Raw genomic sequence first — 24,895 nt, forward strand, 5'->3', positions numbered from 1 at the left:
AATAAATGAAATAGAAATGAAGAAAACAATAACAAAGATCAATAAAACTAAAAGCTGGTTCTTTGAGAAGTTAAACAAAATTGATAAACCCTTAGCCAGACTCATCAAGAAAAAAAGGGAGAAAACTCAAATCAATAGAATTAGAAATGAAAAAGGAGAAATCACAACTGACACTGCAGAAATACAAAGGATTATAAGAGACTACTACAAACAACTATATGCCAATAAAATGGACAACCACGAAGAAATGGACAAATTTTTGGAAAGGTACAATTTTCCGAGACTGAACCAGGAAGAATTAGAAAATATAAACAGACCTATCAGAAGTAATGAAATTGAAACCATAATTTAAAATCTTCCAACAAACCGAAGTCCAGGACCAGATGGCTTCACAGGTGAATTCTATCAAACATTTAGACAAGAGCTAACACCTATCCTTTTCAAACTCTTCCAAAAAATTGCAGAGGGAGAAACACTCCCAAATTCATTCTATGAAGCCACAATCACCCTGATACCAAAATCAGAAAAAGATATCACAAGAATAGAAAATTATAGACCAGTATCACTGATGAACATAGATGCAAAAATCCTGAACAAAATACTAGCAAACAGAATCCAACAGCACATTAAAAGGATAATACACCATGATCAAGTGGGATTTATCCTAGGGATGCAAGGATTCTTCAACATGCAAATCAATCAGTGGGATACACCACATTAACAAATTAAGGAATAAAAACCATATGATCATCTCAATAGACACAGAAAAAGGTTTTGACAAAATTCAACACCCATTTATGATAAAAACTCTCCAGAAAGTGGGCATAGAGGGAAATTACTTCAACATAATAAAGGCCATATATGACAAACCCACAGCAAGCATCATACTCAATTGTGAAAAACTGAAAGCATTTCCTCTAAGATCAGGAACAAGACAAGGAAGTCCACTCTCACCACTACTATTCAACATAGTTTTGGAAGTCCTAGTCAGAGCAATCAGAGAAGAAAAAGAAATAAAAGGAATACAAATTGGAAAAGAAGAATTAATACTGTCACTCTTTGCTGATGACATGATACTATACATAGAAAATCCTAAAGATGTTACCAGAAAACTACTAGAACTAATCAATGAATTTAGGAAGGTTGCAGGATACAAAATTAATGCACAGAAATCTCTGGCATTCCTATACACCAACAATGAAAAATCAGAAAGAGAAATTAAGGAAACACTCCCATTTACCATTGCAACAAAAAGAATAAAATACCTAGGAATAAACCTGCCTAAGGAGGTGAAAGACTTGTACTTAGAAAACTATACAACACTGATGAAAGAAATCAAAGATGACATAAACAAATGGAGAAATATACCATGTTCTTGTATTGGAAGCATCAATATTGTGAAAATGACTAGACTACCCAAAGCAATCTAGAGATTTAATGCATTCCCTATCAAACTACCAATGGCATTCTTCACTGAAGTAGAACAAAAAATTTTACAATTCATATGGAAACAAAAAAGACCCCGAATAGCCAAAGTAATCTTGAGAAAGAAAAACGGAGCTGGAGGAATTAGGCTCCCTGACTTCACACTATACTACAAAGCTACAGTAATCAAAACAGTATGGTACTGGCACAAAAACAGAAATATAGATCAATGGTACAGAATAGAATGCCCAGAGGTAAACCCACGCACATATGGGACCCTAATTTATGACAAAGGAGGCAAGGATAGACAGTGGAGAAAAGACAGTCTCTTCAATAGTGGTGCTGGGAAAACTGGACAGCTACATGTAAAAGAATGAAATTAGAACACTCCTTAACACCATACACAAAAATAAACTCCAAATGGATTAAAGACTTAAATGTAAGACCAGACACTATAAAGCTCTTAGAGGAAAACATAGGAAAAACACTCTTTGACATAAACCGCAGCAAGATCTTTTTTGACCCACCTCCTAGAGTAACAGAAATAAAACCAAAAATAAACTTAATGGGACTTAATTAAACTTAAAAGCTTTTGCACAGCAAAGGAAACCAGAAACAAGTCAAAAAGACAACACTCAGAATGGTAGAAAATATTTGCAAATGAAACAACAGACAAAGGATTAATCTCCAAAATATACAAACAGCTCATGGAGCTCAATATCAAAAAAACAAACAATGAAGCTAAAAAATGGGCAGAAGGGCTAAATAGACATTTCACCATGGAAGAAATACAGGTGGCCAAGAGGTATGTGAAAAGATGCTCAACATCACTAATTATTAGAGAAATGGAAATCAAAACTACAATGAGGTATCACCTCACACCAGTCAGAATGACCATTATCAAAAAATCTAGAAACAATAAATGCTGGAAAGGGTGCGGTGAAAAGGGAACCCTCCTGCACTGTTGGTGGTAATGTGAATTGATACAACTACTACAGAAAACAGTATGGAGGTTCCTTAAAAAAATAAAAATAGAACTACCATATGACCCAGCATTCCCACTACAGGGCATATACCCTGAGAAAAGCATAATTTAAAAAGAGACACATACCACAATGTTCATTGCAGCACTATTTACAATAGCCAGGACATGGAACCAACCTAAATGTCCATCAACCGATGAATGGATAAGGAAGATGCGGCACCTATATACAATGGAATATTACTCAGCCATAAAGAGAAACAAAATTGAGTTATTTGTAGTGAGGTGGATGGACCTAGAGTCTGTCATACAGAGTGAAGTAAGTCAGAAAGAGAAAAACAAATACCGTATGCTAACGCGTATATATGGAATCTAAAAAAAAAAAAAGGTACTGATGAACCTAGTTGCAGGGCAGGAATAAAGAGGTAGACATAGAGAATGGACTTGTGGACATGGGTGGGAGGGCGAAGCTGGGGCGAAGTGAGAGTAGCATCGACATATATCCACTACCAAATGTAAAATAGTTAGCTGGTGGGAAGGAGCAACATAGCACAGGAAGATCGGCTCGGTGCTTTGCAGTGACATAGAGGGCTGGGATAGGGAGGATTGAGGGACACTCAAGAGGGAGGGGATATGGGGACCTGCGTATGCATATGGCTGATTCGCTTTGTTGTACAACAGAAACTAACATAGTATTGTGAAGCAATTATACTCCAATAAAAATCTATTAAAAATTAAAAATTTTTAAAAATTAAAAAACTAAATATTTCCTGCAAAAACTAAAAATAAATAAATAAATAAAACAATGAGATACAACTACACAGCTGTTAGAATGGCTGAAATACAGAACATTGACAACACCAAATGCTGGTGAAGATGTGGAGCAGCAGGAACTCTCAGTCATTGCTAGTGGGAAGGCAAAATAGCACAGCTATGTTGAAACAGTTTGGTGGTTTCTTACAAAACTAAGCATATTCTTACTATGCTACGTAGTAATCGTGCTCCTGGCTATTTACCCAAAGGAGTTGAAAACTTATGTCCACATAAAAACCTGCACACGGATGTTTATGGCAGCTTTGTTCATAATTGCCCAAACTTGAAGCAACCAAGATGTCCTCCAGTAGATGAATGGATACAATGTGGTATGTCCACACAATGGAATATTGTTCAGCACTAAAAGGAAATTAACTATCAAGCCATGAAAAGATATGGAAGAAGCTTAAATGCATATTACTAAGTGAAATAAGCCATCTGAAAAGGCTATATTCTGTATGATTCTAACTATATAACATCCTGGAAAAGGCAAAGTTAGAGAGACATTAAAAATATTAGAGGTTGCCAGAAGTTGCAGGGAGGAAAGGGGAAAGGTGAGAGTAGGGAAGGATATATAGGTGGAGCACAGAGGATTTTTAGGGCAGTGAAAATACTCTGTATGATACTATAGTGATAGATACATATCATTATACATTTGTTCAAATCCGTATAATGTACAACACCAATAGTGAACCTTAATGTAAACTATGGACTTTGGGTATTAATGTTGTGTCAATGTAGGTTCATCATTTGTAACAATTGTACCACTCTGTAGGGGATGTTGAAAATGGGAGCATCTATGGTGGAGGGCATATGGGAAATCTCTGTATCTTCTCCTCAGTTTTGTGGTAAACCTAAAACTTCTTTAAAAAATAAAGTTTAAAAAAAAATTTAAAGAGAGGGCTTCCCTGGTGGCGCAGTGGTTAAGAATTCGCCTGCCAATGCAGGGGACACAGGTTTGAACCCTGGTCTGGGAAGATCCCACATACCGTGGAGCAACTAAGCCCATGGGCCACAACTACTGAGCTTGAGCTCTAGAGCCCATGAGCCACAACTACTGAGCCTGTGTGCCTCAACTACTGAAGCCCATGCTCCTAGAGCCCATGCTCTGCAACAAGAGAAGCCACTGCAATGAGAAGCCCGCGCACCGCAACAAAGAATAGCCCCTGCTCGCCACAACTAGAGAAAGCCCACGCACAGCAACGAAGACCCAATGCAGCCAAAAATAAAATAAAATAAACAAATTTATTTTAAAAAATTTAAAGAGAAACTATTTATATTTTGGATACTCATCTTTTCTCAGATATATGTTTTGCAAATATTTCCTCCTAGTTTTTGGCTTATGTTTTAGTTATCTTAGCAGTATATTTCACATAGTAAAAGTTGTAAATTTTAATAAAGTCCAAATTAACTTTTTTTAATAAAAAAGGAGGCCAAAACTTGTATCTCAGATTGAACATGAATCAAAAGCAATGCAAATTTTAAAAGGACAATGCATCTATGTCTAAATGAGTCAGTGTATGTTATAGCAAGAGAATGACAAGAGAAATGTATTCATAAAGGCTTTACTGATGCCCTGGTAGAGAACACTTATAAATTTCACAAGTAAACCTCTAAATGGTTATTTTGGACCCTTGATTTTGCAACAGCCAGGTAGTCTCAAAAATTCTTAGTGGTGTTACAAAATTTCGTAAGCAAATATTTTCCTCATTTCCATGCAGAAGTTAATAATCGTCTATATATAGCCTAGCAACTATTAAGATAAAAAATATGAATGAACACATTGCTATTATCCCAAATGATTTTAACTGTTTTATGAATGTGTCCAAAACGGTCAGAGAAAAGCTTTAACATAAAACAAGAACGTAAAATATGCTTTCCTGCAACTCTCCTGCCAAACTTTTATACGCTACAGTGGATTTCTTATAAACTTAGTAAGGCGTGAAACTTTACAAAAGCAGTACTTACAGAATTTGAGAAGTGAAGCACAACAGAGGTTTTAAAATGTGGATCTTGTTGCAGAGATAATAGGAACCAGAGGTTTATATATGATATATATAATAGGAATTAATTTTGCCACTCACTAACTACAACCTCAAGTGTGCTCTACTACTAGGAAAAACTATGTAAATGTAAAATGCTTAATAAGATCTGCATCAGGAAATTAAGCAAACCATAAAGGGTAGACCCTCTTTATTTCCAGAATCTCTCCTAAAAGTAATTTTAAAAGTAGACAAACTATCTTGGCCCCAGGGATGGTCTTCTCAGAGATTCTGATAGCTCTCAGTGTCTAAATAACATGAAACTGCTGATACCACCTAAAGCAAGGTTTTCCACTCGACTGAGATTATGTTTCATGTTAATCCATGTATCTATTTTTTCTAAAGGATTAACAACCATTTTAATTAGAAGTTATATTGACCAATTATACTCTGATGGTTCAGATAAAATAGAAAGTTAACTTTCATTATTATCAGTGAGCTGTAAAGAAGAAAAAAGTACACAGTACATGATTTACAGGGGGGAAATAGTAGAAAAGGAGATGGTAGAGTGAATTAAATCTAGAGGATGATGATAAAAATGAAATAGTGCCAGAAGTATTAATGAGAACCCCCTAAATCACCACTTTACATCAAAAATGACTTAGTGTAACAATTTTATGTTTTAATGTTGCTTTTTTAGTATGTTTGGAGGGAAATCTGACAAAAGAGATATATTGATGAATTCTTTCAAAAACATAGTGAAAGAATAAAAAATTAGTTTGTCTTATTGATTAAGCCAGAATCACACAGTCTTTTAAAGCATTAAACTGAGATTGTTCATTAAAAAGATGAATATTATAATGCAAGTTAATTCCTTCCATTCATCTTTAATCTAAAGTCAGTGCTTTTTACTGGCTACTCTATTTACCACTGGCTTCCAATGACAACTCTGTTGATAGATCAACTGTCCATATGTGGGTGGCTCTGTGTCTGGGCTCTTACTCTGCTGTTTCTTTGGTCTACCAATCATTACACAAATGCTACTCTATTTATAATACATATATATTTATAGATATAATTTTTGCTGGTATATACATATTAATTGGTCTTATATCCAGTGGTATCTCTAAACTCTTATGAATTATATTTTTTAGATTATTTGGTGTTTTCTAAATAGATAATTGCACCATCTGTGATCATTACAGTTTTGTATCTTTCCAGTTCTTGTAATTTCTTCTTTTGTTGAACTGCCTAGCATCTGATATAGAATGTTCAATAAAAAGTGATACCATGCTTCTAATAGTTCATCATTAAATAAAATATTTGCTCTAAAATTTTGTTACTCTATCAGGTTTAAAAATTCACTTTGATTCTTAGTGCGCTAAAATGTTTTTCCCTATAATCATGAATTGAGTTGTAGCAACTGAAAGTGAACTTGTAGATAACTACATAATTGATTTTTTCTTGTACTCTGTTCAATGTGCTGACTTATATAATAAGTGATCTAATGTTATAGTGTACCTTGCATTCCTGTGACAAATCAAATTTTTTATTCACCATAAGATTAAGACTACTCGTATTTGGTTAGTATTTTTGCCATTATACTTATGTGTGAAATTGATTATAACCTTCCCTGCTGATATGACCCTTGCTTAGACACAGTATAAGGATTAAACTAACACAGTGGGAAGAATTGGGAAGTTTTTCCTCTTTTTTCTCTTTTCTAGAAGATGTTCTATAAAACTGGAATGATCTACTTTGAATGGTAGAACTTAACCAAAAAACATTATGATGCTGGAGTTTTATTACAAAAAGAGTTTTAATTCATTAATTTTTAATTTACTTTATTTAATGTTATAAATCAATTCAGACGTTCTATTTTTACAAGAGTCATACTGGGTAAGTTATATTTTCTGGCCAATAATTCATCTCATGTAAGATTTTATTTTTATTAGCATCCTCTGCTCTATCTAAAGCTGTGTCCCTTGTTTATTACTAGTGTTTTCTAATTATAGCTCTTAATTAATTCTGCCTGAATTTCATTTTTTTTCAAAGAACCAACTTCTAGCTTTGCTAACTCTATTTTATATATATATATATATTTGTATTTTATTAATTCCTAATATTGACTTCCCCTCTTTCTACATCCATTGTTTCTTTTTTTTCTGCTAGAATTTAGCTTGCTAATTTTTTGTCTTTGTTATTGGGTTATTCTGGGTACTTCAAGAAGCAACTCTTACAATTGGCATTTTAAATGCAATGAATTTATTACGGGGAATGCCTATAAGAGATAATGAAGGGCAGGGGAGTCAGGAAAGGCAGAGAACAGTCAGATTGTGGTCAGGATTGACTCTGAGTAACAGAGAGACAGGGAAAGAAGGAAGGTTGGGTCCAATCATCTCAGACATCAGTGCCTTCCAGGGAAAGGTAGGTGAGACCACAGAGGAGCTTTATGAGTCAAAGTCGCTAGTGAGAAGGGTTGCATCTCCCAAAACAAGGAAGCCTGTCTTTGGCTGGGAGTAGTCTATGGCAAGTGCAGTGTCATTGCCTGGATTTCAGAGTACAGCAGCTGGGGTCCTGGGTTAATTACATTCCCTGTAATTGAGATCTGAGAAGCACTATCCCACCGCAGACATAACTGTTTCCTAATACAGTCATTGACGTTATAAGTATCCCTGCGTTTTGCAGCATCCCTCAAGATTTCAGCGTTTTTGTCCTTCAGTCTGAAATTTCATTAAATTTCTCTCTTTAACCTATATTACTTAGATGTCTGTTTTTCAATATCCAAATAAATGAGTTTCTTAAAGTTATCTTCTGTAATCAATGCTATAATAGATGCCCACCTGTGGTCAAAAAATAGTATCCTTTGGGGATCACAGTTTAGAACACGACCACAGACTAAATCTCTCTTTTTCAACACAGCCTCCCTCCAAAACCCAAAAATGGAAAGAAATAAAATCATCTATTCCATAAATATAATTTATAGATAGTGTAATAGAAACTTTGATTCACATGCAAGAGGGACAATAAATATCCAAGAGCAGCAGAGCATTCTCTGGAGACCATGTGGGCACAGAGTCAGATGGGAATTGTGCAGAAGAGAGAACACCAATCAGGGTGGACTCCCTGTAAGGGGAGTCACATCACCTACAGAGGGAAGTACTAACAATGGATTTGAGACCTGGAGGAACAGAACTAGTCACTAGTTTCTGGATGTTTTTGGCCCTTAAAAACGTTATACTCGGGACTTCCCTGGTGGTCCAGTGGTAAAGAATCCACCTTGCAATGCAGAGGACGCAGGTTTGATCCCTGGTCAGGGAACTTAGATCCCACATGCTGCAGGGCAATTAAAGCCTGGGCGCCACAACTAGAGAGGAGAAAACCCACATGTCACAACTAGAGAGAAGCCCATGTGCCACAACTAGAGACAAGCCCATGCGCCACAATGAAGAGCCTGAGTGCCACAACGAAAGATCCCACGTGCTGCAACTGAGACCGGACATTGCCAAAAATAAATAAATAATTAAAAAATCTTTTAAAAAAATATTGTACCCACCAAGCTGTATTAATAGGCACATAGGAAACCAGTGTATTTTGAACACATCAAATGTAGTAAAATATAAAACACATCAAATCATTTTCCAAATGAGTATGTTATGCTCAGTTATACCTTCCTCCGATTTTGATTTTTTTTCTTTCAACCTCACAGACGGTTGAAACAGAAGGCTCTCATCTTTTTGATATGTACCTTACCTTCTCCTCATCCATTCAACCAACAGCCATGTTGAGGGCAACTACCATGAACCAAGCCCTACTGCAGGATGAGGCTAAGATCTCCACCATCTAAACTGACAGGCCTCTGCTTCACCTTTTATGCCGTGTTCATATTAACCTGGGATTTCGGTGGAAGAAGAGAGTGTGACTGCTCATTTAGTTTAAAGCACACGTTTCCAGAAGTTCATATGGAAACATGTTTTCTAAGGGAAGCATCTTTAAGGATGGCAATAGGAAAGTTCTAAATCTAATGCCTCTAGCATAAAACAATATTTCTCTTTACTGGAGATTTGAATCCTGATTCAGTGCAACTATACAGTAACACTTTTAGCAAAGCAGTTTTGAATTTGAAACATTGAGAGGAATAATTGATATGATGCCACGAAAATGTAAATAGCATATTAATATGAATTTGCTAAGTTCACTTGTTGCCACCATGGAAAGCAGTAAACAGGATCTTGAAAGAATTGTACAGAACTTATGGGCCAAAGGACCAGGAAAAGTCCCAAATGCATGTGTGTGATCCAAAGAGGACGAGACATAGAGGGCATCACAGTGGAGGCCTTAGGTCACCTGAGGACACTGAGGAAACACTAGGTGCCTTGAGGTTGGTTAGTTTTAGGTTGGCACCAAAACATGCAGGGATTTCTGAAGACATGGGCTGATTCTGAGACAAACCAACATTTAAGAGTTTTGATTAACACAGTTTCTTCTATTACCGCCCACATCCCAATCTTTGGTAGACTGTTTTCTATCCAACAGAAGTTAGTAAGAAATTTACAGTTAAAGAAACTAAATCTCAGATTGTAATTAAATCATCAATCTAACTTAGCTAGAAAACTTTTCCAAAAACCTAGTTACCAGGGAAAAGCTACTGCTGTTGAGATACCCGAGCAAAGATGTTTAAATACTTTATTCTACTCCACATAATTTAAAACCCTTTTTGAAAAAATAAAACCTGTTACTCACGGCACTTAATACTTCCTGCAAAAGTGATCACAAGCCTTCATCCATTATTTGATTTTGTGTTTATCAGTTTTCCGTAACTCCAGGACAAGTGACAGTTTTCGTCTTGGATAATTAGACCATTTAGACTTATATTTGTGTAAATGACCAGAATGCATATCCATGTGTGACAGTTTGATTTGCACTTTTCCCAGAATATTATTTCTCTCTAATGGTTTACTCATATCAAATATGTTTTTATGGATTCTGTTTCCTGAGTTTCATCAATATGAACTCAGAGTGTGCCAGAATGCTTAAATCCATACCACTAACAGACTTCTAAACTAACCTGCTTGCAAGCATCAGTATCCTCTTTCAAAATTATATAACCATTTCGGATACATTCACAGTATTATCAGTAACCTAACTCTCTTTGCTGGAACATGTAAAGTCGATAAGAGGTATGAGATACAAGAGATTTAAATCAATTCAAATCAACACCTATTGTGGCAATCTCAGAAAATTAAATTATTATGGCACTGGATTTCTGGTTATATAACAGCCTTCTCATAAAGAAGATTCTATTTAACTATGTTAGTAAATAAATCTCAGGTACTTAAAATTTTAAATCTAAAATTCCTAACTAGGTCAGCTCCCCCGCCATCATGCACATCTGTTATGTAGCTCCCGTAGAGCTGAAAACATGCAATTAACTGTAGGATTTTTGATGACTCCTGTGTCTCTCATTGAAGGCAGTTCTCTGAGGACAGGCCCATTTCTACTTTGGACACCACTGAATTACTAGATCCTAGCACAGTAGGTACTATAAAATATTTGCAGAACTAAAAATTGAATTTGTAATTTAAGAAAACACGTTGAAAACATTTTCTCTTTTTAAACAGAGAACAAAACATTTTTCTGCCCTCTGTATTTTCCCCCACCTTACCCGAAATAAAAAACCTGGTAATGAATTGCTGCCCGCTAGACTGTGTTACTCTTCTAGTGATCAAAATATTCCCCCCATATCAGCATAATTCTATAGTTGCGTAAGAGCGAAAGGAGGAATTTTTTGCTTTACTGTCAATACCCCAGTATTTAAAAAAGACTTCTCAATATATTCTCCTACTCAACAGAAATGCTCTAAATCTTTTACAGGTCAGAGCATTCTTTTTATTACATTTATTTCCTGGCAATACTGTGGTCTTTAGCTTTCTCGCCTGCTACTCCCTTTATCATTTACAGTCCTTACCTCTACCTTTCCCCTTTACGTGGGTTAGATGCTGTTCATCGTTCACATCTCATCCTCGATATCTTTTCTATGAACTCACATAGATCACTATACATTACCCATCAAAGTACATAACACACTGTGTTTAACTGCTGCGTTTGTTTGTTTGTTTTCCACTGTGGCTATCATTCTATCAACTCCTCCGTGCTTAATTCCAGTACCAAGGACTCTGTAGATGGTTGATAAGTGTTTGTTGACTAAATGATTGACAATGAATGAATGAGCATACAAATTACTTATTTTGTTGCCTTGCTTTGCTTTTCACTTCACTATCATTTTGCCTATGCAGAGAGAATCCAGTTGGTACACACATGGAGGAAAGTTCCCTTAAACCTCAACAATGATACAATTTCTGTGTGTGAAAAAATTTTGTTACAAAATGTTTATGTTTTATCTTCCATAAGCAAAATAAAGAGGACTACTTATATAATCACAAGTTAAATTTAACATGTTACCCATCTGGGTCTTTTTTCCTTAATTGGGAAGCAGCATTTTAAAAGTAAATAAATAGAGACATTCTGAAAGAGAGAAAAAATGAATATACTTTGTTCCTTCAATTTATATCATATTGCAGTCAGGATTAGGAAGAAAAAGAAATCATTTAAAGAGCATTCTCTCATATTATGTGGAAAGATTTTAATCCTAATGAAGTATCAAAGACAATGAGTGTCAACGGCATGGGGATGGGGACACATCTAGAGCTGGAAGAGCCCATTGTGGGTAATTCACTAACGTGAGGAAGGGAATCTGTGAAATGAAGGACTAGACTGTACCTTTTAGGTTCTTTCCTGCTCAAGACTTTCATGGTCTTTGTCCATATAATCATTAAAGACTTGCCTTAACTGTCAATGCGTGAAGAGATATATGCAAGACACTTGGTGATTCAGGAATGGGAAAATGTATTCTACTCCTTTGGAAGATTTACAGACTAATTTTGGAGCTAGATTATTCACATTAAAAGATGCATTTCCCCCTGTCAAACATTTATTGGAAACCTATTTGGCACCAGAAACTGTGCTCAGTGCAGTTGCTGTAAGACAGTACCCTTAAACTCCAAAAAGCTTACAGTTGAGAAGAGGAAGAACACACACATATAGAAGTATTCTGAAGTTTTCTATGGGATATCACAGAATTATCTACAATGTTACTAATATCTAAAAATCTGGATTGTCATTCCAATATAGGATGTACTAAATGAAATTTGAATGACAAGGGAGAAAACATGTATTTCTTGCATGCCTACTACATACACATAATGTACAATTTTTAGTACTTTACATATATGGATGAATTAATCCTTTAGATGAGTTGTTACTTAAATACTATTTTGCAGATAAACAGACTTAGAAAATCCATGTAGTTAGTAGGAAGTCAGACAGCAAGTCAGTGCCAGGTTAAGAACTTGGACCCAGGTCTCTCAGATCCCAAAAATGGAAATAAAATGAGGGATACATATTTTCAGAGGAGTATGTAGAAAGGGTGGAACTTGTCATACATATTGAGAGAAGACTGGGATTTTTTTTTTTTTAATTTTTTAATTTATTTATTATTTTTTATTTATGGCTGTGTTGGGTCTTCGTTTCTGTGCGAGGGCTTTCTCTAGTTGTGGCAAGTGGGGGCCACTCTTCATCGCGGTGCGCGGGCCTCTCACTATCGCGGCCTCTCTTGTTGTGGAGCACAGGCTCCATACGCACAGGCTCAGCAATTGTGGCTCACGGGTTTAGCCACTCTGTGGCATGTGGGATCTTCCGGGACCAGGGCTCGAACCCATGTCCCCTGCATTGGCAGGCGGATTCTTAACCACTGTGCCACCAGGGAAGCCCGAGACTGGGATTTTTTAATTGAATTTTTTATTTTGAGATAATTGTACATTCTTAAGCAGTTGTAAGAAATGATCAAAATAAATCTCATGTGTACTTTATCTGGTTTTCCCTAATGATAACATCTTGTAACTCTATAGTACAGTATAATAACTAGATGTCAACAATAACATAGTCAAAATACAGACCATTTCCATCACAAGGATGCATTATGTTGCCATTTAATAGCCACACACACTCCCTTCCCATCATGCCTTCATCCCCGGCAACCACTAATCTTCTCTCCATTTCTAAAGTTTTGTCATTTCAATACTGTAATATAGATGGAATCATGGGCTATATTGTCTTTTGAGATTGATATATTTCATTCAACATGCTTCTCCGCAGATGCACCCAGATTGCTGCATAGATCAAGAACTCATCCCTTTTTTTGCTGAGGAGTTTATCCCAAGGTATAGCTGTAATGACTTTTAATTATTTACCCATTGAAGGTATCATTGTTGTATCCAAGTTTTGGCATTTATAAACAAAACTACTTTAAAGATTCATGTATAAGTTTTGTGTGGATGTAAGTTTTCATTTCTCTGAGAGAAACGCACAGGAGTACAATTTCCTGGTCACATGATAGTTGTTATTTGGGAACACACCAAACTGTCACCCAATGTGATTGTCATCATTCACATCTCCTGTAGCGAGTTGGGTGATCCAGTAGCTCTGCATTCTCACCTGCATTGCTGTTGTCACTGATTTTTATTTTAGCCATTCTGATAAATATGTAGTTTTATCTCACTGTGGTTTTAAGTTGCACTTCCTTGATGACTAATGGGTTGACACCTTTTCATGTGCTTATTTACTGGAGACAAATTATCTTGGTTTTCTTTCATCTGAGAATGTCCTAAAAGGTATTTTCACTGGATATAGCATTTTGAGTTGACAGTTCTTTCAGAACTTGGACAAAAGTGTGCCACTTCTTTCTGGTCTCCATGGTTTCTGATGAAATTTTCACTGTCATTTGGATTTTTTTTTCCCTGTAGGTCAGGTGTAATTTCCTTCTTGGTGCTGTCAAGATGATTGTTTCTTAGTTCTCCATAAGTTTGACTAAGTATCTGGATGTGGATATATTTGAGGTTATGCTGATTGGGGTTTACTAAGCATCTTGACTATAGATTTGACCCTTTTCCTAAATTTGGAAAATTTTCACTCTATTTCTTTGAGTAATATTCGGCCCCTCATAATTTCTCCTCTCAAACTGGCCTCCAGTGACATAAGCGTTTGATCTTTGTTAGCATCCCGCAGGCCCCTACCTCAATCCCTGTTGGCAAAGGCTTTGTTTTCTTTCAGACTATTTTCTTTTTGTCATTCGGACTGGGTAATTTCTATTGCTCTGTCTTCAAGTTCACTGATTCTTTCTTCTGTCCCTTCCATTCATAATTTTTAAAAATTTTGGTTATTGTGTTTTTCCCTTCTAACTTTTCCATTTGTTTCTTCTTTGTATTTTCTATTTCTCTGCTGAGACTTTCTATTTCTTTACTGAGGATTTCTATTTTTTTCATTTGTTTCAAGCATGGTCATGATTGCTGATTAAAGCATTTTTATGATGGCCACTTTAAAATTCTCGCCAAGAAATGGAAACATCTCTGTCTTTGCAGTGTTGGCATTTGTTGATTGTCTTCTTTCATTCATTCTGAGATATTTTGGTTCTTGATATGATGAGTAATAGTCAATTGTGTCCTGGACATTTTGGGTATTATCTTATGAGACTCTGGCTCTCATCTAAACATTCTGTGTTAGACAGGTTCCTCTGATGCACCATTCTGGAAGGTAAAGCAGCAGCATGGACTCATTGCTTCCAGGTGAAGGTAGAAGTTCAGGCCCCACCAAACCTCCATTGGTACCCGACTGGGGATGCTCCTAGTTACTGCTGGATGGGGATGGGTGCTCCAGCTATCCACTAGACCTCTGTAGCTGGGAGAGGGTGGAGGTGAAAGTACAGGCCCCCTACATGGTTTTCACTGACACCACAAGCTCTGGGGGTCTCACTGCTGCCCAGAAGGGATAAAACCCTGGTTCCAGCTCAGCCTTCTATGCCAACACTCCAGAAGGAAAGACTGGGCAACTTTCTACTGTCTTGTGAGGGTGGAAGTGTAGGCTCCCTATTCAGCTTTACTAACAGGAGTTGAGTGGGGCACCACTGTTTTCTGTAATATTTGGTGGATTAGAACAATTATTGTCTAGTGGTTTCCTGTCTTGCTAAGCTGACCATTCCCTAGTCCTTTAACTAGAGCAAGCAGATTTCGGTTGCATTTTGTTTTTGGTTTTGTTTTTATCTGTGCCTGTTGTTATTTCCAGGCTGCTAGCTTCTTCAGCTCCAATTCTGGCATATATATTCAAAGAAAAGAAAATCCAGGAAACTCCTCCATGTAATTTCTTAGGTCCCAAGATACCTAGCTGAATGCCTTTTCTCTTCAACTTTGAGTCTTTTATGTTTGCTTTACATATAATGTTCAGAGTTTTTATTTGATTTATTGAATTAAGTAGGGAAAAGTATGTCTACTTAATCTTTCCAAAGTGGAATAGGAATAGGATATAAATGTGTGAATAGGTGGGAAGAGAAAAGAACAAACCACAGAAAAGAAATATGAAATCAAAATTCCCCAAAATTTGAAACTGAAATGTAAGTGATATATTTTTGGAATAATACAAGATAAACTAATTATTTTCCCTTGGAAAATGTTTATCCTAAAATGTCTGGCCTAAAAAATGTAATGCGAGTGTTTCCTGATTATGAGTTTGCTTTCAAGCAGCAGCCAGGTTGTAGAAAAAGGTAACAATTTCTTCACTCAGAATGCCAGTTCATTTCCATTCTAAATAAACTCTCATTTCTAGTTCAAGGGGTGTTGATCTTAAATGTGGAGAAAAGATCAAATGCATCCGTTACGCATATGCATATGTTAAGATATATTCGTTTACCAAGTGACTTCCTGCTCAGAGAATTCACCTCATTACACATTGTCCAGAAGAGTCAATTATTTAAATACTCTGGGGCCTTTTTATCAAGACAGCATTTTGAATTTCTTTGACCAATCAGATTTCCAAAATGGGAAGATCATCATCAAACTATTTCTGAAAGAGACTGGGCAGATTAAGAGATAAGTAAAGCCCACTCCTCAAGTGCAAACAATACTATTAGCAAATTGGTGGGTGTTAGTAACAGTTTTAAAAAGATGCCCATGACATATGGGGATCATCAATGGTTAGAAAATCATGATGTTTGATATGAAGATACTATTTTTTAATTCCAACAATTAAAATCTATTGTATTTCCAGAGTTGTTGCTTCAGTAAACCCACAGAATGAGGACAGACCGGGGTAGCAATGTCAGATACTGACTGCTGGTAACATGTGGCTTCAGGATGTAACTCATGGGCTGGTGGCCTTTGGTAAGATCCTAACCTGATGAACAATCTGACCTGAGTGTGTGCCTCTGAGAAATTGGAACTAAGTAGGAACATAGGTAAAAGATTATCTCGATAACATTTGATGTACCCTTGAGCACAACGTACATTTGATGTACCCTTGATCAAAGTAAGTTCTCTAAGATTCTTTCCATTAAAAGTAGCTAAGAATACACAGATCATAAGAGTGTTAAAATATTAAATAAGATTTTATATTTCAATGGCTCAGCAATATATGTGTGATGTACACAGTAAGTTCTCAGTAAATGGTAACTATTATAATAAACCTTATACCAATAAAAATGAGCAAACAACTAGAAGTGTATGTTTAGATCAATAAAATACAAATTAAAATGATCTTTTTGGCCTATCAGCTAGGAAAATTTTAAAAACAATAATATATACTGTTGGCTATAGAATGAGCATGTTTATACATTGCAGGTGAGTGAGAATGTAAATTGATATAATTTCTCTAATGGACAATCTGGCAGTGTGTATAAAATACTGAAAAATAAACATTCTCTTGAAAACGCCTTACCATTTTTAGGAATTTACCCTAAGCCATTTTTAAATGTTTAAAGATACACGTGGACATGCATGTTTACTGCAATATTGATTATATATGTAACAATAAAACTAAACAGACTTTTAAAAATAGATTATATTTTAATTAAATTATGGTATAATCACACAATGACTTTTATGCAACCATAAAAAGTTATGATATGGGGCTTCCCTGGTGGCACAGTGGTTGGGGGTCTGCCTGCCAATGCAGGGGACACGGGTTCGAGCCCTGGTCTGGGAGGATCCCACATGCCGTGGAGCAACTAGGCCCGTGAGCCACAACTACTGAGCCTGCGCGTCTGGAGCCTGTGCTCTGCAACAAGAGAGGCCGCGATAGTGAGAGGCCCGCGCACCGCGATGAAGAGTGGCCCCCGCTCGCCGCAACTAGAGAAAGCCCTCGCACAGAAACGAAGACTCAACACAGCCATAAATAAATAAATAAATAAATAGTTATGATATGATTTTAAGACCTAAACATAACCAGTATAAAAAACAAAACAATGACAACAGACTGGTTATGTCTTCTTTTCCAAAGAAAGGAGGTAGCTTCTATCCTAATTTAAAATTTAAATGAACACATAGACTCATATATACAACACACACACACAAGCTCACTGTTTCTATAAGAATCTGTCCCAATATTTGTTTTCTTTTGAACAAAGCCTTCGTTCTGAAATTTAATTCAATCGAATATAACATTCAAGTGCACAGAGTAAAAGACTTAGGCAATTCATGTCTGCATTTGCTTTCAGCATTAAGTGCTTCACTAAGAATTTCAAAATAGCAAAAATTATATATCATAGTGCTTGAATATCTTATGGAAAAGTGCCTTTAGGTGGGCAAAATGTTTGTATCTTAAGATACATAATTGAGCTCTATAGATGTGAAATAGCTTACTCAAATGAGTCTCAGAACTTTCTACTACACCAAACTAAAAAAGTTGTATATCAGAGATCCTATATTGCTATGGCTCCCAGTGTATCCCGAAAATGATGATCTAAGACAATGCCGTCAACTTTTGAGGAGAGTATTAACAACCATATGTGCCTTCCTCTGCATTTGTCTCTAAGTCCTAAATAAGCTTGTACATGACATAGTGTGCGATGCTTAATCAAAGATGCTTCTCAGATCTCAGGGCCAAGGAACACTGGTACCTATCCTGCTGGTTTGGTTCCTCTTAGAAAACAAAAGATATACGAGCCATCATTTTTTCCCCTTTGACTTCACTGTTAGGAAGCGATGTTTTCAACAGTTCAGTCTTTCTCATCACGAATGTCTCTATATATCCTCCTTCACCCCAACACCCCTTACATGACTCATAGAAGAGGTGACAAGGGAAGAGCTAATCTCAGGAAGGGCAAATTCTCCTGAATATCTTAGCTAATTCCCAACAGTAAAGCACTCTGCCTCTGACAATTTTTCCCCTGCAATACGTAATCTTTTCAAAAATCCTGTGTGATAACTAGTATTACTCTTACTTCCCTTATGACAATTTGTAAACTGAGATTCAGAGAGGCTTAAAGAGTTGACCAGAATAAAGTAATCAGTAAGTGATGGAGCCACTTTTGTTCTGAAATCTATGAATTTTCCACTGCACTATGTTCATCTGATATAAAACATACTGAGGTGTGAATTCAGTCTTTACAGAATTTTATAAGGAAGAAACCTTCTAGCACAAATTACTTTCTTCCCTACCTATATTTTTCACTAACTTAATTCCATTTCCTAAATTGTTCTTACACATTTGTATCTAAGACATCTTCCAGAATTACCTGTTACATAATAAATAATTTATGATTTCCCACTTTTAATGCACTAACACAATGTTCTAGAAAGTACAAATAATTCAATCTCCCCTCCTATCTCTAAGGATGATAATTCCTCCTTTACCAACAAGACAAAGAAAACAGAGTGTACAATCTGTGAAAATTAATTTTTCATTGGTGGTGGTGGTGGGAGTGGAAACTAGATGTTTCCACCATTTTACTCGGCACACCTAAGAAATGAATTAACTATAACAAAAGTGAGGTAACTCTGCCTACTGCTAATTGCCTACAGCCATGTGAATTCAACCAGGAACTACATGTAACAAATTTTGAATGCCATTGTTCCTGATAATATCTTAACACATGAGATTCAGCAGCTGATCAAACTTTTAATAAGTATTTATTTACAGTAAGATGTATCAGCTATAAGGTGGGTTTTTTGTTTTTTTTCAGGCAAGGCTTTATTGGGGCCCCTGCTGCAGCAGGGGGGAACAAGAACAAACAGGTTCTCTTTCTTGCTCGCTTTCTGAGTGGGGGGGCGAACTTGTTCCTTATATGGGGTGAGGGTAGGGGTGTGTCCAGGTGGTTTTTCAGTCAATTTGTCTTTATAACATTCAGACAATTCAGAAATAGTGTTGGGCCAATATCATTTCACAGCATTTTAGATCACATGTACACTGATACTTTATTTTTGATGTTCAGCAGCATACTTTTTCATAAAATAACCAAAGACTCCTCAGTTATACTTCTTAGGACATTATATCATTTAATAACCTTCAGATATGTTTTAGTGTATTACTCTTTATCCAGTGACTTACCTCTGCTCTTAACTCATAGATCACTCTGTCACTGCTATTTTGAGATTTCGATCCTTCCTTTATATCTCCTGATATTTCTTCCATTTTATTTTTATGTTGACCATGAAGAATGTCAAACTGAAAAAAGAAAGTTAAAGTCATAATCACAAGATATTACAAAGGCTGGTTCCAGGATAATTCACATTAGTCTTTCACTTTGCTTTCAGTTTTGTTTTTTTTTTCTATGTATAACCTGGTAGGTTTTGTTGTTGCTATTATAAATATTGTAGTTGAACCATGTATTTCTTTACACTTGTAGTTGAAAACTCCTATGTTGTTGGAAAACAAATCAGCAAATCTCCATTAATCTAAATTCACAAGTTGAAAATTGGACAAAGCTTAGTTACCTCCACAGATTCTTAATAATTGACTAATTCTAAACTAATCCAATTAATTCTGATCTTTCAGTCTTGAATATTAGTCCCATAGTACTCTTTGTGATCCTACTTATGTATATTTTCTATGAAGTATAAATAGTGTATAGATTGTAACAGACAAATTTGGGCAATGGAAAAAATACATCTGTATAATGCTCAGGCTGGTAAAATGTATGTAGAACGTCTATAAAAGAGGTCAAAAAATTTCTATAGAAAACTACTGCAGGAAAACAGTATAAGTAATCTCTGGCACATCCAGACAATGGAACATGGTTCAGCACTAAAAAAAAAAAAACAAAAAACAGTGCTATTAAACCATGAAAAGACATGGAGGAAACATCAAGGCATATTTTTAAGTGAAAGAAGCCAATCTGAAAAGGCTCCATACTGTATGATTCCAACTATATGACTTTCTAGAAAAGGCAGAACTATGTCATCAATAAAAAGATCAGTGGTTTCCAGGGCTTGGAGGAGGAAGGGGTGAATAGGTGGAGCACACAGGTTTTTGGGGCAGTGAAATTATTCTGTGTGATACTCTAATGATGGATGCATGTCCTTATACATTTGTCTAAACCAGTAATGTACAACACCAAGAGTGAACCTTAGGTAAACTATGGACTTTGGGTGATTATAATGTATCGTGTAGGTTTATCAGTTGTAGTAAATGTACCACTGTGGTGAAGGACCTCGGTAATGGGGGAAGCTACCTATGAGTGCGGGGTGGGGTGCATATGGGAGATCTATGTACCTTCCATTCAATTTTGCAGTGAACCTAAAACCTAAGTCTATAAAAAGAAACATAGGAATGAGAAAAATCCTAGAAATGCAAACAATGATTTTTCCCCAGAGCTGTTCTTATAATTAGAAGTTTTCAGCAGAATCATGAAATTTGATATATATATAATATGTAGATATATACACATAGGCTATTTTGTTTTATTAATATGTTTTTCCTATACTATGTAGGTTTCCAGAATTAAAATTACATAATTTGTATGTAATCTGACAATAAATTAGAATATAAAAGCTATCATTATACCACTTATTTAAAATTTTAAAATAATCTTACTCATGTTATTATTGTTAATAGTAATATTAAGCATGTACTAGTCTCTAGGAACTGGACTTGATATATATTTCCTTACTTAATGCTAACAGTAATCCTCTGCGTTAGGTATTATTATTATTACCCCCTACCTTAAAGAAAAATAAAACATATTTTTACTAGGCTTAAGTAGCATTCCCAAATTCACAAAGCTAATAACTGGGGGAAGCAAATTTGAGAACATTCTTGCCAAATGCATTACCTGAGTTCTTAAACCAATGCATAAACCAATACTGCATTTATAGTTGTAAAGCTAAATGTCATAATAATTTTCTGAAAGGCAATAAGCTTATAGAAATAAATAACAGAGGGAGCATAACAGAAGATACTATCATGCCAACATACTACAAATGGACCATGGTGGAGGGAGGGGCTGATTTGCCAACTGCACAGAGGCTTCGTGTTCAGAATTGGTAATGTGGAAAACGCACCACGAAAGTCAAGAGTGAAACAGGACATTATGCCACAAAGTCCATTGGAAGGTTGTCTATTCATGTTTCACTCCACTTTTATGTCAGTTAAATTGAGGGTGTGGCATTAATCTCTAGCCAAAAGAAAAGAAAAGTCACTTTGCTAAAAAAAGAATAACAAATTGCAAGCAACAGGTTTTGGGTTGTGTCCACCAAAAAATAAAATTTAACTCATTGTGGTAATTGAGTGCCCCTAGCTTAACTTCTGAAATCTTGGTCATTACTTCTCAGGGAACTAGATCAATCATAAACCCTCCCATTGTCAACAGAACTTTCAATAAACCACTCAAAGGAGAGAAGAAGCAGGAAAATACACTTTCATATGCAACAGTAGAGGGAATCCACAACAATTAACTAGAATAATTCTATTTTCATTCATCATTGTGAGCAGAAAATCAAGGATCTCTGGACATAGGAAGACCCCCAAGGCTATGAAAAAATACGACCAAGATTAAGAAACAGAATGTCTGATAGAAAACAAACAAAAGAGAAAAAGGGTACAATTTAAGATATGAAAGAGAATGCTTTTTTAAAAAAATCTAATCACGATCTTCAGGAAAAAATGAATATATATTGCATTCATAAATTAAGGACAAAGCAATTTCAAAAATTTAAAGAACAATAATAGGATATTTTTTAAATGTGTCTAGCCGTCCTTCCTTCAGAAAAAATTTACTAGAAAAGTTAGAAGACAGAGTTGAATGTTGGAGTGTACCCGTTCTCTTGACGCATTTGCTCCTTTGGAAAGCTCACGTGCACCCATGGCACTGCATACCAGTCAAAATGCTGACAACCTTCAAATGCCTCATTCCATCCTGAAAGTCTCCCCTCAACTTCTGACCCACACACTCAACTTCCTACTTATCACTTCTATAGACTTTCAAAGCTTAACACTCTGAAAAGACTAAGTACTTCTCCTTCAAATGTTTCTCTGCTAGTCTTTGCCATCTCAACAAATATCACCTCCATCCTTCCCTTTGATCAGGCCAAAAATATTGGACTTATGATTAACTTTTTTCTTTCTTTGATATGCCACATTCAGACTAAAAACAAATCAATTGAACTTAGCCTTCAAATTATTTAATAAATCCATCCACTTTCTACCTTCACCACTGCTGCCCTGATCAACCACCAAAATCTCAGTTATTTTAATAACTGCCACACTCTCTGCTTCTCCTCATGGATCTATATTCCGTCTCTCAAAACAGCCATCAAAAAAAGCTTTTTAGGGCTTCCCTGGTGGCGCAGTGGTTAAGAATCCGCCTGCCAATGCAGGGGACACGGGTTCGAGCCCTGGTCCGGGAAGATCCCACATGCCGCGGAGCAACTAGGCCCATGTGCCACAACTACTGAGCCTGAGCTCTGGAGACCATGAGCCACAACTACTGAAGCCCACGCACCCAGAGCCCGTGCTCCGCAACAAGAGAAGCCACCGCAATGAGAAGTGCGCGCAGCAACGAAGACCCAATGCAGCCAAAAATAAATAAATAAATTAAAAAAAAAAAAAAAAAGCTTTTTAGGGACTTCCCTGGTGGCACAGTGGTTAAGCATCCGCCTGCCAATGCAAAGGACACGGGTTCGAGCCCTGGTCTGGGAAGATCCCACATGCCGTGGAGCAACTAAGCCTGCAAGCCACAACTACTGAGCCTGCGCTCTAGAGCCCACGAGCCACAACTACTGAAGCCCACGTGCCACAACTACTGAAGCCCGCGTGCCTAGAGCCCGTGTTCCACAATAATAGAAGCCACCGCAATGAGAAGCCCGTGCACCGCAACAAAGAGTAGCCCCCGCTCGCTGCAACTAGAGAAAGCCCGCGTGCAGCAACGAAGACCCAACGCAGCCAAATATAAATAAATAAATAAATTTATAAATTAAAAAAAAAAAAGCTTTTAAAAAAGTAAATCAAATCATGTAACTCCACTGTTCAGATCTTTCCAGAGGTTTCCCAATCCATTCAGAGTATAAGTCAAAGTCCTTATCAGCTGCTTGGTCCTATAACCCTCAGTCCTGGTCTCCTATTCTTATCTCTTATTCTAAGCCAGCCCCTCTAACCTCACAGTTCCTATACACTCCAGACAGGCAAGAGCAAAAAAGAAAATAAAAACAGTAAATGAAATATTGAACAGCTAAAGCAATTAAAACAATATAACAGAAAAAAATGATTAACAAATTAATGAAACAACTATACTCCCTCCTATTAAAAAACTGAGTTATTTTGATCATTTTTTTTTAAAGTATTTGTTTATTTATTTATTTATTTATGGCTGTGTTGGGTCTTCGTTTCTGTGCGAGGGCTTTCTCTAGCTGTGGCAAGCGGGGGCCACTCTTCATCGCGGTGCGCGGGCCTCTCACTATCGCGGCCTCTCTTGTTGTGGAGCACAGGCTCCAGACGCGCAGGCTCAGCAATTGTGGCTCACGGGCCCAGCCGCTCCGCGGCACGTGGGATCCCCCCATACCAGGGCTCGAACCCGTATCCCCTGCATTGGCAGGCAGATTCTCAACCACTGCGCCAGCAGGGAAGCCCCTATTTTGATCATTTAATAATTATTTTTTGAACTCAAAATCCCTTTAATTTTGCCACTTACCTCTTCAACTTTAGGTTTAGATTAATGGAGTTGTAACTAAAAATCTATTTAGCAAATGAAAAGTTGAAAGCCACAGATGGGGAGATGGTAAGGATTATTAATTTAGCAGAATTATGAATGTTATCCACAAATGATATATCACATTAGTTAAATTGAAAATGACAGAAATAGAAGGTATCTGATGAAGTGAATGAGTCAGAATAAGAAAGCATTTTCCAAGTTTATGTCCCTTTATTTAAAATTCTGTTAAGTGTAGTCTCTTGCAATAGTTTTTTTTTTTTGAAATTGCATTACAGTATAATTCCAAAATTCCTCATTAAAATTCCTCTCTTCATACTGCAGTATTTGTGAAAGATTAAACCAGGCAACTTATCATATCTCTGACTTCAGAAATATCTGCCATAATTTGCTTCTGGAAAATTAACACCATTACACATAAATATTTACTCTAATACATTTAGATTTAGCATAGAGTGGAAAAATCTTTCAGGAGACAATGTCTAGAAAATAAAAATATTGTGTAACATAAATAAAAATATTTTCTTATTTAATCATATAATATAGGAGAAGGAAAATGCATTCAACATTCAATTAATCACCAAGCATCATGATTTCTTTCACTTGTATATTTCTCAACTCTCCACATCTCTCCACATCCCCCACCAAGCTTAGGGCATCTGATTATTT

General features: G+C 36.3%; 1 protein-coding gene and 1 long non-coding RNA gene across 2 annotated transcripts in view; one reads left to right on the forward strand and one right to left on the reverse strand.

Moving 5' to 3' along the window:
• The window catches only part of LOC309639127, a 42,002-nt gene extending 38,134 nt beyond the window's left edge, over positions 1 to 3,868 (forward strand). The window contains exon 2 of the long non-coding RNA XR_014251489.1: positions 118 to 3,868. This is a non-coding gene — a long non-coding RNA (uncharacterized lncRNA). The remainder of the gene's footprint in view (positions 1 to 117) is intronic.
• CCDC102B (coiled-coil domain containing 102B) overlaps positions 1 to 24,895 on the reverse strand; it is a 234,522-nt gene that overhangs the window by 137,049 nt on the left and 72,578 nt on the right. Inside the window, 1 exon segment of the mRNA XM_082415917.1 lies at positions 19,633 to 19,749. Coding sequence (XP_082272043.1) covers positions 19,633 to 19,749 — 117 coding nt within the window.

Source organism: Balaenoptera physalus, assembly GCF_965194825.1.
Source record: "Balaenoptera physalus genome assembly, chromosome: 12".
Lineage (NCBI taxonomy): Eukaryota > Metazoa > Chordata > Mammalia > Artiodactyla > Balaenopteridae > Balaenoptera > Balaenoptera physalus.